A 17,800-nucleotide genomic window follows, 5' to 3' on the forward strand; every position below is an offset into this window, starting at 1 on the left:
TAGTTTCACAGCCCATCTTTGAAGATTTCCGTTGAGGATCTGAAGCTTGGTTTTACACCATCTGCATTCAGCCTTGCTACATTCTCTCTTTTGGAGTTGAAATGCAGTAACATTCCTCTTTCTGTTGGCATGGCCTCTTTCTGTTTAACTCTAACTGGTGCAATCTCACCCAGAACACTGACAATGTTTTAGTTGAAATTGAAGTGACACAGCTTTCATACAGTTTTGGATACTTAAGAATTAATAGAGGGTTTGTTTGACATTGCCAAATGAAAAACGTAATCCACAGTAAAGTAACTAAATAACTACTACACGTTCTTTTTCAAGTACAACGACATTACTTCTGCAATCATATGACAATCCAGATTGCATACAGTTTATTACTACAAAAAATGATCGAGTTAGTATAATCAGAATATGATTTCTTCTAAATTCATTCAGAGCCCATCTGATCAAAGCATCTTTCATTCCAGTAGCGATGTTCTCTTCCGTATGGTCAAGAGGAAAGTGCGACGTCTGTAGACAACGACTCTTTCATTCAAAATCTTTACTTATGAAGTGAATAGTGAGGCTTTCGTAAGGTTTAGTAGTTCGGCTCGATCACACGTCTGTTGTTTGTCGCATAACACTCCACATTTCTCAGTTCCGTTTCAACTTTGTTCCTACACGTAGCATACAGTTCTGGAATAGCGACTTGACTTAAGTATGTGCAAGAGGGAATCTGGTATCTTCTGTCAAGTGTTTGGGGAAGGTGTCGGAAGCCGTGTTTAGACACTGTAAATCGGCACCATGTTTTAAGGTAAGTACTTCGCAATAGCGTCTGTTATCTCACGGTGGCTTCGCGAGCCTTTTTCGTATGGCGTGATGCTTTCGAACGCCTGTGTAACGGAGATTTGCCTGTCCGTCACGTTAGGAAGGTGTGACTGAGGTGGGGGTTCATGGCTGGACCTTTTTGATGCACTCATCATAGAGATGTCTGTGATACTTCAAATTTTGATAGAGGTTTGTGGTGTTGCCTCGTAAGGTTAGCACTGAAGCTCGACATGTCTTGCAAAGTTCCTGTTTTTGACGATTGTCAGTTTTCCTGAAACCAAAACACTCCCACACACATGGTGTGCTGTTTTTCTTTGGTGGCAGCTCTTCCCCGAACCTCGGGCCTCACTCGCTTGCTCAGACGAAGTGCTCATCTTTCCTGACACCAAGCTGCTTCTTAACCCTCCTGTTGTGTTCCGGTCAAATCTGACCGATTTACAAGTTTCCTCTTCAAAAAGTGTAGTAAATTTCATTTGTTTGTCATGAGGTTATATGACTTTGTTCACACATGGTATTTGAACACCTAAAACAAATCTGAAATATTTTTTATAAACATCTGTGTGTTTTATGGAACTTTTATACACCAATGGTGTTCCCGGTCAAAAATGACCGGTTATTGGAAATTAATCTATAAGACTACAATTAGTGTATAAAACAGAGTTCAAGCACATATCAAGCACATCCACAGCAACCAAACAAGGAGGAGTCAAAAAAAAGGTTCCAACTTTGTGCACCAAGAGATAAAACACTAGCTTTGTGTGCCACAGATGCGGTGTATATATATGCAAAGAACATGCAACGACCACAGTATATTGCCCCACATGCTCATGAGAGGACAAAACTGAGGAACATAAGCATAACATTAAGGCACTGTCTTTTCAGAGTACAATAGAAATTTGTAAATATGTTCATACAGTGTATGGTTCAAACATTTCTCTTAAATTTTCCCTGTGTACATTTGGGCTTTTGTTTTCAATAAATAAATCATAACGGTCAGTTTTGACCGGGAACATAAAAGCTGTTATTTTGTGCCACAGTTTAGAAAACAGTGACTTTGGTAAACATTTCAGTGAAGTACTCTGTGACAAACACTACAATAGGTTTCATCTTAGTATTCGTTATAGTCAAAATAATATGTATATAATGTTTTTTCCCTAAAAAAACGAGCGGTATGAGCTCAGGTAAATGAGGCCTGCAGGACATAAACAGCAAATACAAGTTCAAAACTTATAATGTTCACAAGAGCTGAAGTTCCTAAAAAGATGTGATTCGAAAATCGCGTCCATTCAAATCGCAATTTCGATTAAAAAACGATTAATCGTTCAGCCCTAGCTACACCTCCATCTTTTTTGCTGGCATGTGAGACATTTGTAAAGTTTAGTGTTGCGTTACACTGCCCCTCCCCACTCTCTTAGGGCAGAAACAGCACAGAAGCACATGGAGAGCCCATGGTCTTATATGTATGACAGTGTGAGATTTGTGTACTTTACTAGCTGTAAAGTTCTTTTTTTCAGCACTAAACATAAAGTCTGAGTCAATCAGAGGATTGTTTGAGACACAAGGAGAAATTGTTGACCAAACACATGCAGTGGCAGATTTAAATAGGGCATTTAAATGGACATAAAAGCAGGATTTAAATAGTGGGCTTTTGAACTGGATTACTGACTGGATCTTCGCTGCAGTTCCATAAAATCACTCTGGACACACAGGGTAAGTCCTGGTGATCACTGTGATGGATGTATTGCATTGCTGTTTTAGCTCTGCTGGATTTCTGGCTGATGCTCAGTTACAGCTGGACTGTGAGGGCAGGGTCTGCCGAGTGCTGTGATGTGTGAATCATTATTTTTTTTAAGGCTTTGTTGGAATATGAAGGCTAAAAACAGTGTAAGTGAGCATCAGAGGTGGATATATTGCTCTGCCATCACCTCACCTGCTAATGTTCTATGTGAATTGAGGAAGGCTGCAGAATTAAGCTAGCAGAATTAAGCTAGCTAAGTGCGATTGTTAATGCTAGCTAATGCTACATTCCCAAATGAGGCCATCATCTGTGTTTTTATCAGATGGTGAACATGATCCAGCTCACTGTGTCCCGCACATATACTAGCTATTTTGACATCTATGTGTACCAGTACAATTACAGTACAATGAGCGTACTGTTGGCCCCGCCCTGATGGGAAGATTGACATGTTAGGAAAACCATGAAAATGGAAATGCGGTCGCATGCATTTTTAAAGCCATTTTGACACAGAATGAGTGGCGAGAATATGTAATTGCAAAGAGGAGAAGTGCTATTTCCCATTTACATTTGAATTTTGCCCTCTTTCTAGCTTGGTGTTCTCTTTAACAATGCAATTTACTCCAGATTTTTCTCCAGTTAACCATGCTTTTGATCAGAAGATCACTGTATTTAAACCTGCATCCAAACACAATGTCTGAGATGATATTTGAAATGGTATAATTCACAGGTTGTATGGTATCAAATGGTACAATAAGCATCAAGTAAACAAACAATTAAGCAAGCACTTCTTAAATAATGTGTCGCTTCTATGTTTTTTTTCTTCAGTCCTTCCTTTGTTCTTCCCAGTGTCTCGAAGACTAGAGTGAGAAAAGCTTCTCATCTCCTTCCAGTAATCTTCACTTCAAAATCAGAATTCCTGCAGTTGATTATAAAGAGATTTTCTTTCTTGGTAATCATGTAGCATATTGTAGTTTCAGCTAATGAGTGAGAAAAAATACTTACATTCAGTAAAATTCAGTAAAAAGCTTTCTGATTATTTGCAGAGATAATTAGTACTAATAAAAAACTCTCTAGGCTAAAGCCAAATATTAGCTCAAAGAATATTATTAATTAATAATATGATTCAGTTTTGAATCATAACTCTATATTAAATAATTTGATTAACTATAACTTCTATTATAACTCAAACTTCTATTATATTAGATAGCTGCCCTGATGGCTGTAACGCTAGAGGCTGAGACAAGTTTAAGGAATTCATGTGCAGGATTTTATTAATGTGAATGTTCAGACAGAGCAAACTGACTCAAGGGGTATGGAGTTGCCCAGGGTAGGTTGTTAATATTACTCTGTATATTCCATATTTGTCCAAAGCTTTATGAACATGGTAAATGTATGGAGTTCATGCCGTTAAAACAATTTAATTGAAAAGCACAAAGTGCAGCAACAGATGGACTACAGTCACAAATTGCAAGTGTATCTGTGTGGTAGATGTTTCAGATCATATGACCAATTACAGAGGTACAAGGGGAGTGGGGAGTGTGGAATTTGGTGTTCAACAGAAATTGAATTCTTCAAATGTACATCAGCCTTAAAATTGAGTATCAGATGTTATAATGATCTTACTAACCTTAAAATTTAATTTCAGATGATATGATACAGATTCTAAATAACATTTCAAATTTGCTTTAAAATTCAAATTTCTAATGGTACACTCTAACTCCATGATCTACAAACTATTCAGTTCCACATGTAGGACAAAGCACTTTGAAATTATACTTGAAACATTGCCATTCAATTATTTACTGCCAGGAAGGCTGGAGTACTGCACAGTTTATTGGTTTTCCTCTCAAACACACCTGACTGAACTCAGCAGCTAACTGCCAGGTTGAGTAGGTGTGTTAAGACCAGGAAAATCAACAAACTGTGCTGGACACCAGCCCTCCAGAGCCACAGTTCACCAGCCCTGCTTTAAGAACTGCGGCTAATTGCACACAGCTTGTGGGGGGAAGGGTTTAGGATTAAACCCACAGCTGGTGTGAGGTCCAGTTGATCCTCAGACACGCCTGGTGGAGGAGTGAAGTGGAAGTATTGTAGAAGGGAGGTGAAAAAGAGGAAGAGTTCCATCCTGGCCAGACTCTCCCCCAGACACACCCTGCGCCCTGAAAGCAGAGACACAGAGGGTATGGTTAAAATTACAGTATGATTTCTTTGAATTACAGAATAAGTCAGGGTAAAGCATTCAAAAACACCTGCAGAAAATGCCATGAAGGCATCTTTCTTGACAAATCGTCCCTGCTCATCAAGGAAGTTTTCTGGGTTGAAGGTGTTGGGGCTCTCCCACTCATTCTCATCCCTCAACACAGATGTCAAGAGTGGAAACACACATGTACCCTGCAAAGAAGTAGAGCCTGTCACATTTCACTGTGTGTAACATATTCATCCACATAGTAGTCTTGTCATGTACCTATAGTAGCTTTTGATTGGCCCCACTTAGACTTGGTTTTAACATGTGTATTGGGTGATCTGATCAGAAGTGCACAGCAAGACAAGCAGCCTGGCATTTCCATGTGTTTTGAATAACAACATGTGATCAGATTTTATGACTGAAGGAGTGGTTTCACACACATTTACTACATGAGAAAATATTACAAATGACTGCTAACCCAAATTATATGTAAAGATAACAGGAGATGACAAAAGAAGCTATGCAGCTTCTTTTGTGTCTGTTCTTATCAAGTAACTGATTAAGACAGTCCTTATTTGTTATTCCGCAGCTGTACTTACTGGGCTGTCCATTTATGATCGGATCAAGCAAGATGCATGTACAACCCCATTTCTAAAAATGTTGGGAGGCTGTGCAGAATGTAAATAAAAACAAAATTAAATGATGTGCAAATCATTTATACTCTATATTTCATAAAAAAAAAATAGTACAAATACAACAAATGAAATGTTGAAACTGAGAAATGTTTATTGTTTTTGGAAAAATAAATGCCCATTTTGAATTTGATGCCAACAACACTTTCCAAAAAAATTGGGACAGGGGCATGTTTACCACTGTGTTTCATCAACTCTTCTTTTAACAACACTCTGTAAGCGTTTGTAAACTGAGGAGACCAACTGCTGTAGTTTTGAAAGTGAAATGTTTTCCCATTCTTGTTTGATACAGGATTTCAGCTATTCATTAGTTTGGGGTCTCCTTTGTCGTATTTTTCATTTGATAATGCGCCATATGTTTTCAGTGGTGACAGGTCTGGACTGCAGGCAGGCCAGTTTAGTGCCTGGGCTCTTTTAAAAAGGAGCAATGCTGTTGTAATACATGCAGAATGTGGTTTGGCATTGTCTTGCTGAAATAAGCAAGGCCTTCCCTGAAAAAGACGTCATCTGGATGGCAGCATATGTTGCCAAAAGATGTATATATCATTCAGCATTAATGGTGCCTTCAAAGATGTGCATGTCACCCATACCATGTGCACTAATGTACCCCTATACCATCATGAATACTGGCTTTTGAACTGTGCACTGATAACAATCTGAGTGGTCTTTAGACCAGAGAACATAGTGTCCATGATTTCCAAAAAGCTCACGCCCAGAGAAGGTGGTGCTGTTTCTGCATCCTGTTTATATTTGATTTCTTCTTTGCATCTTAGAGTTTTAATTAGCATTTGTGTATGCAGCGACAAACTGTTTTCACAGACAGTGGTTTTCAGAAGTCCATGCAGTGATTTCCACTGCAGAATCATGTCTGTTTTAATGCAGTGCCGCTTGAGGGCCCAAAAATCATGGCCAGCAAATACTGGTTTTTGGCCTTGTCCCTTACATACAGAGATTTCCCTGAATCTTTTAATGTTATTATGTACTGTAGATGATGAAAAGCCAAAGTTCTTTACTATTTTATGTTGAGAAACGTTATTCTTGAATTGATGCACTATTTAATTGTGCAGTCTTTCACAGAGTGGTGAACCCCTCCTCATCTGTATTTCTGAAAGACTAAGTCTCTCTGGGATGCTTTTTCATACCCAGTCATGTTACTGACCTGTTGCCAATTAACCAAGTGTTTGTTTAGCGTTACACAACTTTTACCAGCCTTTTGTTGCCCCTGTCCCAACTGTTTTGGAACGTGTTGTTGGCATTTTTCAAAAAACAATAACATTTCTCAATTTTCACATTTGGTATATTGTCTTTGTACTGTTTTCAATTAAATATAGGGTTTAAATGATTTGCACATCATTGCATTTTGGTTTTATTTACATTTTGTACAGCGTCCCAACTTTTTGGAAACAGGGTTGTAGATGTCAGCTGCAAGTGAGGTCTATAGACTGCTAATAGACTTGTGAAAATGGCATGTTTTTATTGAATTTATTTTTTAGGTTCTTTTAATATCATAGGCTGACCTTCTTGATGAAGTATCCCTGAAAGTGAACATCACAAGCAGTGGTGTGAGGAAGACTCATGGGCACTATGTTGGCCAGTCTCTGGATTTCATGGATCACTGCATCAGTGTAAGGCAAATTCTTCTTGTCCTCCATCACTATCTGACGACCTCCAACCACCCTGTCAATCTCCTCCTGGACCCGGTCTGGAACCAAGAGAAGCTTTGTTTGACTTTCAGTATTCATAAATAAAACAAGAGGTTTGCACTAAAACAAGGTGATATCATGGCAAACAATATGGCTTCACCACTTTCCTCTATGTGTTATCCTCTTTAGATTAGGGGTGCCATGGTTTGACTTTCACAATACAATATCCTAGTCAAATAATTATCATGGTTTCACAGTATCACAGTATTCAACATGTGGTGCATATCAAAGGAAAAATTATGTTGAAATAAAACAATCACCACTAACACAAATATATTTCAACATATTACAAAAATATAAATTTCCATTATCTTTGAAAATTACATTTTAAACATTTTCTTTATCCTTTGAACAGAACATATTCTGCATTTTTGCGAGATGAAGGCTTTAAGTAAGCTAATATATTTAATGTTTTTGAGATATTTCCAGGCAATTATGCAGTTTAAAGTGGTGGTAAACAGACACACACATATAGATATACACAAAAGTATGTGGACACCTATAAATCACACCCATATGAGCTTGTTGTACATCCCATTACAAAACCATGGGAATTAATATCGATTTGGCCCCCTTTTGTGACTATAACACCCTCCACTCCTCTTGGGAGTCTTTCCACATTTTGGAATGTGTCTGGAAATTTGTGCCTATTCCAAAGGTGTTCAGTGGAGTTAGGGGTCTGTGCAGGCCACACCAAACTCGTCAAATCATGTCTTTATATAGCTCACTTTGTGCACAGGGGCAGTGTAATGCTGTATTTTACACAGAGATTTAGACAGAGATTTAGCTGAGTATCTTAATATAATGGTGTCAAAATGATGATTTAAAAAATGATCATTAAAGTGTAATTTAAGGATTTTATGGATTTACACTCACTAATAAGGCATTTGAAAATGCATTATCAAAGAGAACTCCCAGCTGCAAATGAAAATACATTTTAATTAATCTAAAGTTAACTCTTACTTCTTATACATTCAAATACTTTGCCATTCTACATATTAGATTTTAATATTAATTTTGCTACTGATGTGCCTCCATACCCCACAGGAGCACCACAGAGCAGAGAATATTTGGGTGCACCTATATGGTAAGTAGAACTGAAAAATGGAGAAAGAGTGTAAATACAAGGAGGGGTACTTTATGAAGTGACTAGTCGGTATATATGTATGTATGTACAGGGCTGGGATTAAGTATCAGTGGTACGTATTCAGAATACAAAAATGAAGTATGTGTATTCAGTCCATGATATGTTTTGAAAAGACAATATTTAGAATATAGTTATTTTAAAAAATTAAGAGAATAGTTTTAGAATACACCTGTGTAATTAAAAACAATCATCTTAAATCCTTAAATCTTTCTAAAGATACAATATATAAAGTATTCGCTGGTCTGCCTTCACATGCATATGCACTTCAGTGACATCCCATTCTTAATCCATAGGGTTTAATATGATGTTGGCCCACCCTTTGCAGCTATAACAGCTTCAACTCTTTTGGGAAGGCTTTCCACAAGGTTTAGGAGTGTGTTTATGGGAATTTTTGACCATTCTTCCAGAAGCGCATTTATGAGGTCAGACACTGATGTTAAACAAGAAGGCCTGGCTTGCAGTCTCCGCTCTAATTCATCCCAAAGGTGTTCTGTCGGGTTGAGGTCAGGACTCTGTGCAGGCCAGTCAAGTTCTTCCACACCAAACTCGCTCATCCATGTCTTTATGGACCTTGCTTTGTGCATTGGTGCACAGTCATGTTGGAACAGGAAGGGGCCGTCCCCAAACTGTTCCCACAAAGTTGGGAGCATGAAATTGTCCAAAATCTCTTGGTATCTGAAGCTTTAAGAGTTCCTTTCACTGGAACTTAGGGGCCGAGCCCAACTCCTGAAAAACAACCCCACACCATAATCTCCCCTCCACCAAACTTTACACTTGGCACAATGCAGTCAGACAAGTACCGTTCTCCTGGCAACCGCCAAACCCAGACTTGTCTATTGGATTGCCGGACGGAGAAGCGTGATAGTGATGTAAGGCTTGGATGTAGCTGCTCGGCCATGGAAACCCATTCCATGAAGCTCTCTGTGCACTGTTCTGGAGCTAATCTGAAGGCCACATGAAGTTTGGAGGTCTGTAGTGATTGACTCTGCAGAAAGTTGGCAACCTCTGCGCACTATGCGCCTCAGCATCCGCTGACCCCGCTCTGTCATTTTACATTACCTACCACTTTGTGGCTGAGTTGCTGTCGACCCCAATCACTTGCATTTTGTTATAATACCACTGACAGTTGACTGTGGAATATTTAGTAGCGAGGAAATTTCACAGCTGGACTTGTTACACAGGTGGCATCCTATCACAGTACCACGCTGGAATACACTGAGCTCCTGAGAGTGACCTATTCTTTCACAAATGTTTGTTGAAGCAGTCTGCATGCCTGTGTGCTTGGTTTTATACACCTGTGGACATGGAAGTGATTGGAACACCTGAATTCAATGATTTGGGTGGGTGAGTGAATACTTTTGGCAATATAGTGTATGCCTGTTATTTTTACTTTTTAATCATCACAAGTCTTCTCCCTTTGCCCTATAGAATGGTAAGTTGCAGATTAACTATGACAGACTGAGGCATCTTTGCATCATGGACATACAGACACCATTTTTTCAATTTCAAATTAAACAGTGGAAAAAGATTTACTGCGCAATGTCAGTTGTGCCTGCTGATGGTAAAACTGTGTCTGCATCAAAGGAATCCACTTCCAATTTAAACAAAACATCTCGAAGTAAGTGACAGTGTCAAGTTTAAACTTAACCTAGCTAGCTACAAACTTAGCTAACATTTTAGCTAGCTATAAGTTGTAAGATGAAAATTCAGACATAGTAATGTTATCTGGATTGTGTTAAATTTCAGTGGATGTCATTCATATACATACGCTGCACTTTAAGTCCTTTATAATGCCGTTCCACTCCAGACTGCTGGTGGTTGCTATCCTACTTCTGACACCACTGCCTACACTAACAAACAATGACATTTAAAGGACATTAAAGTCCCTTTTTAGAAGGGCACATGTTTACCATGAGCCTCCATGTGTGGCCTTGATGAAATTTTGGGGTTCTTAAAGAATTCTTTTAGCATCTCACAGACTGCTCTTGGGTTACATTTGCTAAGGCAGCCCAGCCTGGACATATATTTGTGTGAGTGTGTGAGTGTATGTGTGTACGTATATATATAGAGAGAGGATATATATGTGAGAGAAACACAAGTTTAAGGAAACGTTGAGAAATGCTGGTTTAAGGAAACTATAACTTGTACACAGGAATAGACAAAAATGAAAATTTTTTACCTGCATTTTGGAGAAATCAGTGGTGAGGAAACTGTCTGATCACATGCTCTGACTTATTGTAGTAACCCTACTCTGGATATGTGTGCATGTTGCAACATTTTGTGTTCTTACCCTGGACGTGAGGGTACTTGGCCATTAAGAGAAGACCCCAGCGCAGGGTTGTGCCAGTTGTGTCAGTACCAGCAGCAAACAGATTGGTAACAGTGAAAAGAAGATTGTTTTCATGGAATAGAGTTTCCTTCTCTCCACATTTCTGAATAAAAACAAATAGATCACCAGTCAGCCAAGGTGTAAGAGTGAGAAGAATATAAGAGTATATATTATAAGAGAATGTTGCAAATGGGTAGGCTTACGTAATATACATAATTTCTGTAGTTATTTATTACTTTATCAGAATTCAAATGCAGCTCATGGATTATTTGTTGAACCACATTATTTTTTTATGTATTATTTAGTCTATTTAATCATGATTTATTTGTGAACATTTTAGGTTTTAGGGTTGCAAGCACGAATAGTGTAATTAGCCATGAACACATTGATAACTAATATTACTTACAGTATATAGTCAAATGAAGTTGTTTAAATTGGCCACATGAGAGGGAGAAAAAATGAAATGTGCAGTTAGGCTAATTTTTTGGCTCTACAGTTTCAGTATATTTTTTATCAGGGTTTAAAGCTCCTCCTAGTCTATTCATCTAAAGTTCACAATCTCTCAAAACAATTTATTCATCTTAAAATTTTTTACCAAAACACAAGAAAGATGTAAAGAAGTACTACAGAGACACCACAAAAAATGATCAGATCACATACCTCTGCATTCTGTTTGCGTTCAAGAAAACAATCAACCAGGCCTCTGCAGTGTTGAGGGCTCAGTGTCTTCTGCAAACCATCCAAAAGTTTGTTTACCTCCTTGATATGTTGCTTACGGTATTGCATGAGGAGTTTCCAGTTCTTTAGGCAGGAACGAAGCCAGGGAAACATGTTGTACAGCTAAAGGTACATTCAGGTACACATATTAATATTCATTTATTAAGTGATTTCTGCATTAACCCTCTTTTTGTAGGATCAGAGTACAGGTGTAAAAATCAATGAATATTGAAAATCAGTAAACTTAGAGCCCACTGTTTAGATGCAGGGTACCTGTATAGAAGCTGAGCCAATAAGCTTGCTATTCTCGTTGGCCCGCTTAACCATGCCTTTGAACAGAGGATCACTGTATTCAAACCTGCTTCCATACACAATGGCTGAGATGATATTTGAAACGGCATAATTCACTGGCTCTGTGGTATCAAATGGGTTTCCTGTAATGCAGTAAGCAGCTTTCAAATTAAATTCCAAAGATTTACATGCCTTTTTTCAAAATGCATACTTTCTAATGCATATATGCTCTCTGGAAAATGCTAGAAACATTGGCATAAAAATTATAGAGATGTTAGTATAAGTTGTTGTATACATTGCTGTACTGTGTGCTATTAACAATTTATAATAACACCTCATGATGAAGTAGCCGTGCTTCTTCATACACATTATGTGGCCAAAAGTATGTAGACACCCCTCTTAATTATTAAGTTCAGGTGTTTAAACCATATGCATTGCTAACAGATGTATAAAATCAAGCATATAGCCGTGCAATCTCCATAGATAAACACAGGCAGTAAAATGGGTCGTACAGAACCCCTGGGCACCAAGCCAGTAAACCAAACCCAGTCCCTTCTTGTTGGGAGGCAACAACACTACCCCCTGTGCAACTGTGCCACCCAGCACAGAGCTAGTAGGACTTAAACACTACATTCATTCACGACAAGATTAACAATGTTAATCTTAATCAAGGATAAAGATTATTTCATCATATATGATGCAACGTTTTGCGCACTGGAGGGGCCCCATGTGCCCTTTTTATTTCTGTCTATAAAAACAAGTTTCTTGTGGAGGAACTCCAGTGGTTTGCACAGAGCCCTGAAATCAACCCAGTAAACACTTTTGAAATGAATTGGAAAGTCGATTCTGAGCCAGGCCTTCTCATCCAACATCAGTGCCTGACCTCACAGATACTCTTTTGGATGAATGAGCAGAAATTCCCACAGACACACTCCAAATTCTTACAGAAAACCTTCCCTGAAGAGTGGAGGCTGTTACAGTTGCAAAGGGTGGGGGGACAACTCCATAGTAATGCCCATGGTTTTGGAATGGGATGTCCAGCAAGCTCATATAGGTGTGATGATCACATACTTTTGGCCACACAAAGTATAAAAGTGTTTTATAAATTGTATAATGATACAAATATAATGTAATATAATGGACATAATTAAGACTATAAATGTGATAAATGTGTATATATTTGTCACAGAATTGTGTCATTAATACAAAGTTTATGTACACAGTACAAACTAAGAGATAAAAGTGATTCTACTTTTGAGATCTTTGCAGAATTGGTCCACCTAATAGTGAGTAAGTGCTGACTGAAATTTATATAGCTTTACATACAGACCACATTTGGAAATGAAGTGTCTGCTGTACATTCAGTGACATGATGTTACCTTTAAACTGCTCAAACACTTCTCTCAAGTAATGCATCTCTTCGATGATTTTCTCTTCACTCCCTTTTTTGCCCATCCCAAAGTCTCGAAGGGTGGACAGGGCAAAGCGCCTCATTTCTTTCCAGTTCTCCCCATTGGAAAACAGAATCCCTGTAGTTGAACAAAATGCTTGTAGTTGATAATCTGGGGCCAGATTCACAAAAATGTTTTAAGAAAGAAAATCTTAAGAATCGTTTTAAAGAAAAAAAAAAATGAAATATTGTCATTCTTCAAATAAGTTCTTAAGATCTTTTTTTTGTTTTAACTCTTTTCTTAAGAATAATTCTGAGAGAAAGTGGTATTCTGTATTTCTTTTCTTTTTTTAAGCATTACACAATTTTGCTATGCAAAATATTTTTTCAAAGGTTTGCAGGTCTGTTACTGCTTCCTTATGATAAATATGCAGACCTTGAGATGGAAAAGTTAAGGGTAAAAAAACACCTTATCTATATGATTGTTTTCTCTGTTTCCAACTGCTGATACATTCATCTATTCATTTTGTGTGATGCTCATCATATAATGTCAGTGAAGCTCTTGATATATGATGACAAATTAATCTTTGTTGCTAAAAACAAACAGAAAAGTCCTACAGCCTGTAAAAATGCATTTCATATTTACAGTCTTTACAGTACAAATGTATCAACACTAAAGGATCCATATTAAACCACAGCAAACCATATTCTCTATAAAGAAACTACTACCGTAAAGAATACTTTTTCTGAATGACATTTTATGAAGAGCAGAGAATTTTTACCGTATCCTTTGTTGAAGTCATAGAATATGGGACTGATGTCTCTGTCTGCGAATTCCTCTGCATGATTCACCAGGGCTTGCTTGACAGTTTGATATCCTGCCAATACAACCACTTTCTTTGGACCAAAATACACAGTGAATACAGATCCATATTGTTTTGACATCTGCAAACAGTAAGAGAAAATAAGACAATAAACGTCTTCATGTGATGTAGCAGTGAAACGAAATACAATGGAGAATGAAAATGCCCAAATTATGTTATTTATAATAAATTTCATTCTTATTTTTCCTATTGCCTATTATACACCCATCTATCTATCTATCTATCTATCTATCTATCTATCTATCTATCTATCTACCACTAGCTTGACATTTTTGCATTAAAAAGGCTGTGTCTAAAGCGCTATTGGAGCTGGAATAGAGAAGTACTATACAGATACTATACTATGTACTATACAGAATCGAGTAGGTAGTATTTGTGTGGTGGATCATTCTCAGCACTGCATGATCCACCACCCAAATAGTACCTGCTCTGTGAGGGTCCATGGGGTCCTGTTTTGTTTTTGATAAGTCGACAATTACAGTGAAGAAGAAAAACTACATGCTTGACAAAATGAAAATGATTCATTTGATTAATTTTTTTCATCTTCTAGATGATATATGTTTAAATTTCTTAGGTAAAGTGGGTCGATGTTAAAAAAGCCACAGCACGAATTTTGAGTTTTACATTACGTTTACGCCACGTCTTCTACTGTGAGTTTATTGGCATTGCAAAGAACCAGTGACTTAATTTATTAACAAGAGTACACACACACACACACACACACACACACACATTTTCGAAGCCGTTTATCCTTCTGGGTTGTGGGGGTGTTGGAGGCTATTCCAGCGGTCATTGGGTGAAAGGCAAGAAACACCCTGGACAGGTCGCCAATCCATCGCAGGGCAAGAGTATACATGTAATGAGATATTATTCCAATTTCACAGCTAGTTTCGTTTGTCTTTTTTACAAACTCATGCCTCCTTATGTTCAGTTAACAGTCTGAACAAAATCTAGTGGCACTGAAGACACTTACTGAAAGGAGACTGAGGTAGGGTCTCTTGAGGTCAAGCTCTAGTAGGTTTCCCAGGATAGGCAGCGGCTTGGGACCTGGAGGTTCCTTCCACGCTTGCTGAGAGTCAGACGAAAGGAGATAAACAACCAGCAACGACATTAATACAACAGCAAGCAATATGCTTGCACTGACAGGTTGCAGCAGAGGCTCTGTCAGCAAAGCCATTGTTAAAGAAACAGGCTTTGCAAAAAAACTAAAAAATCTTTCTGCACAAAGCGAGTAGAAAGGAACAGACTGTCCAGGTTGCAAAACAGGTACCTCCTCCTCCCTTAAGAGCAGTGTGACAAAGTGGTTGCACCAGGGGTGGAGCTATGCCAAAAAAACAGAGCACAGAGAGAGAGAGATGGCAATAATTCACTGTTCTTCTTCATGGTGCAGATTCATGGTTAACCCACTGCCAGTAAATAGTAACTTGGTCATGATGCCCTGCTATTTTCAGTGGACAGGAGTTTATTGTGTCACTTCATGCTCACCTTTTAATGCAGTGGACTACAGGAACACACAAGACTGTCCAAGCTCTTGGGTAACATGGATGCAAATTTATCAACTTCCTTCCAGTAAATAATGAAGTGTATACATTAATAAAGAACTGTGTCAGATATAAATAATCATTAATAAAGGTTATTATTAAGTATTAACATATTTCTAACTCAGTTCAGTTCAGAGTACTTTATTATATAAGTTTTTAAGTTGCCTGAAATCAATGATTTATTCCTTAGTTTTTGACACATTAATCAAGAAAGTTCTCATCACATCACGTAACAATAGCAGGAAGAGCACAACCATGATCTGACTCTGAACCCTGAAGAAGAGACAATAATACAGTGTCATAAGAAAATTTTACAAGACAGCTGCCCTTTCTAGAAGTCCTGCAGTTGTCCGTGTACATAATAAAAAGCAAAGGGGACAGGACACAACCCTGAGGTGCACCCATATTTGAGACCATGGTGCTGGACATACGGCCATTCACCCGGACTTGCTGAATTCTACTGGTCAAAAAATCCAAAAGCAGCACCAACAAGGCTGCATCTTATTAAAAGCCGAAGAAAAATCAGCAAATAGGAGTCCCACATGAAATTTGGGTCTCTCAAGGTGCTTATACACCCTATCAAGGATAAAAAGTTTTTATCCTTGTACACTCTTACCAGCTTGGTAGGCAAATTGCAAAGGAATTTGTTACCAATAAGAGAGACAATTATATCTTTTAAATTTTTCATAACAAGGGATGTAAGTGCAACCGGTCTAAACTCACTTAATTCCTTGGCGTTTTTCAATTTTGGAATAGGTATTATAGTGGATGTTTTCCAGATTGTAGGTATTTGACCACATTCAATACTCAACTGGAAAAGTCTAGTGAAAACCTCACTAAGCTGGTCAGCACAATGATGCAAAATGTACCCAGAAATGGCATCAGTACTGGCAGCTTTGTTCATGTCCACCCGTCCTAAACAGATCCGTAACACATTTCTGAGTTATAACAATTTCATTCAGAGATACGAGAGACCCTCTAACCTTGGAAACATTTTCAGAAAACTCTGGCCTTTCAAAACGAGAAAAAAAAATTATTGAAGGCATTTGGTAATTCAGAATCATCCACTCCGTTTATCCTAATAAACTGTCGTAACTCATTTACTCCATGGTTAACAGAGGACATTATTTTAATACCTTGCCAAGCTTTTCTAAGATTACCCCTGCTATACTGCATTTCTATCTTTTCCCTATATTTTATTTTTGCCCTCCTAATTTCATTTCGCACTTCTCTGGAGATAAGTTTGTTCTCCAGCGGATTTCCACTAAAAAAGGTTTTTATTTAGTATTTTTAGGATTTTAATATTTGTTTTAAGCTCTTTTGATACCCAATGTTTATTATTTGGATAAATAACAACGTTTTTAGTTGGAATAGTGGTGTCAATGCAAAATGTAATGTAAGATGAGACTGTGTCAGCTAGTTCATCAATATCATCACAAGCATAATAGAAACACTGCCAATCAAAACATGCTTAAAGAGAGGAAATACTTCTGACCAAATTTTTACTGTTCTCTCCTTACGCTCAAGGCGTCTGAAGGAAGGTTTATACATAGGCATCAGATACACACTATTGTGATTGGATGCACCAAAAGAAGGCATCGACAAGGATTTATAAGCACCAGCCAGAGAACCATAACAAAGATCAATGGAGTTATTTCATGTAGTGGTACAACTCACACACTGTTCATACATCCATGAATGTTTGTTCAGTCTACAATGGTTAAAATCACCTAGAATAAACTTGGGAGCATCCAGACAAATTGAGTTGAACCTATGCATTACATCGGCAATCAGCTGAGCAGTTACCAATGCCCGTGGAGGAGGTGTGTGCTTCTACTCTTAATTCTCTTAATTCTCTTAATACTCTTAATAAACCCCTTCTATTAATGACTAACATGACTTGATATATCATTTAAAACCCTTTCTATAATGCATAATGTTTGTTTGGAGATGATGTAGGTTAACAGAGATTATAGGCTAATAACTAATACACTCATCTGCAGGAAAATCAGTGGCTTACATCCAGCAGTTTAAACATGTTTACCAAATCCAATATTACAAATTTTTTAAATTGTTTTGGGGCTGAGCTCAGATCGAAAAATCGCACAATGTGCTGTTTATTTATTTAATCAATAATGATGCAACAGAAAAAGTAGGTGTGTAATGAAAAATTTGAAAATTTATGGCTTATTTATACATCATCCACATTATAGGCATATAACCAAGGTCAAAAAGGGTACTAAACATGCTCAGAATATTAAAGAATGTATAATTTTGTATGTGTTGTGTAAATTATATATATAAATGAATGATATATATATATATGTAAATCGGTTGAGGTTTGTATTGTTTAATTGTAAAATCATTCAT

The 17,800-nt window shown here is 37.7% G+C and overlaps 1 protein-coding gene across 1 annotated transcript; it reads right to left on the bottom strand.

Annotated features, from left to right (window-relative positions):
• Window positions 1-4,056: 4,056 nt before the first annotated feature.
• On the bottom strand, window positions 4,057-15,197 carry LOC118821480 (cytochrome P450 2K1-like). The gene is made up of 9 exons (XM_036590117.1): window positions 14,863-15,197; window positions 13,788-13,950; window positions 12,995-13,144; window positions 11,598-11,758; window positions 11,268-11,447; window positions 10,569-10,710; window positions 6,946-7,130; window positions 4,801-4,942; window positions 4,057-4,710 (listed from the first exon to the last, which is right to left on the bottom strand). The coding sequence occupies exons 1-9, from the start codon at window positions 15,064-15,066 to the stop codon at window positions 4,520-4,522; spliced, it is 1,518 nt and encodes a 505-aa protein (XP_036446010.1). The 5' UTR covers window positions 15,067-15,197; the 3' UTR covers window positions 4,057-4,519.
• Window positions 15,198-17,800: the final 2,603 nt, after the last annotated feature.

Source organism: Colossoma macropomum, unplaced genomic scaffold (genome assembly GCF_904425465.1).
Source record: "Colossoma macropomum unplaced genomic scaffold, Colossoma_macropomum, whole genome shotgun sequence".
In the NCBI taxonomy this organism is placed as follows: Eukaryota; Metazoa; Chordata; class Actinopteri; order Characiformes; family Serrasalmidae; genus Colossoma; species Colossoma macropomum.

Bases quoted from the DNA above. Each gene is read 5' to 3' on its own strand.
- LOC118821480 (XM_036590117.1), bottom strand. From the start codon at position 15,066: ATGGCTTTGCTGACAGAGCCTCTGCTGCAACCTGTCAGTGCAAGCATA. The intron at 11,448-11,597 runs GTACCCTGCATC...ATGTACCTTTAG, and splicing joins TTGGCTCAGCTTCTATACAG to CTGTACAACATGTTTCCCTG. The intron at 7,131-10,568 runs GTAAGAACACAA...TCTTGGTTCCAG, and splicing joins CAAGTACCCTCACGTCCAGG to ACCGGGTCCAGGAGGAGATT.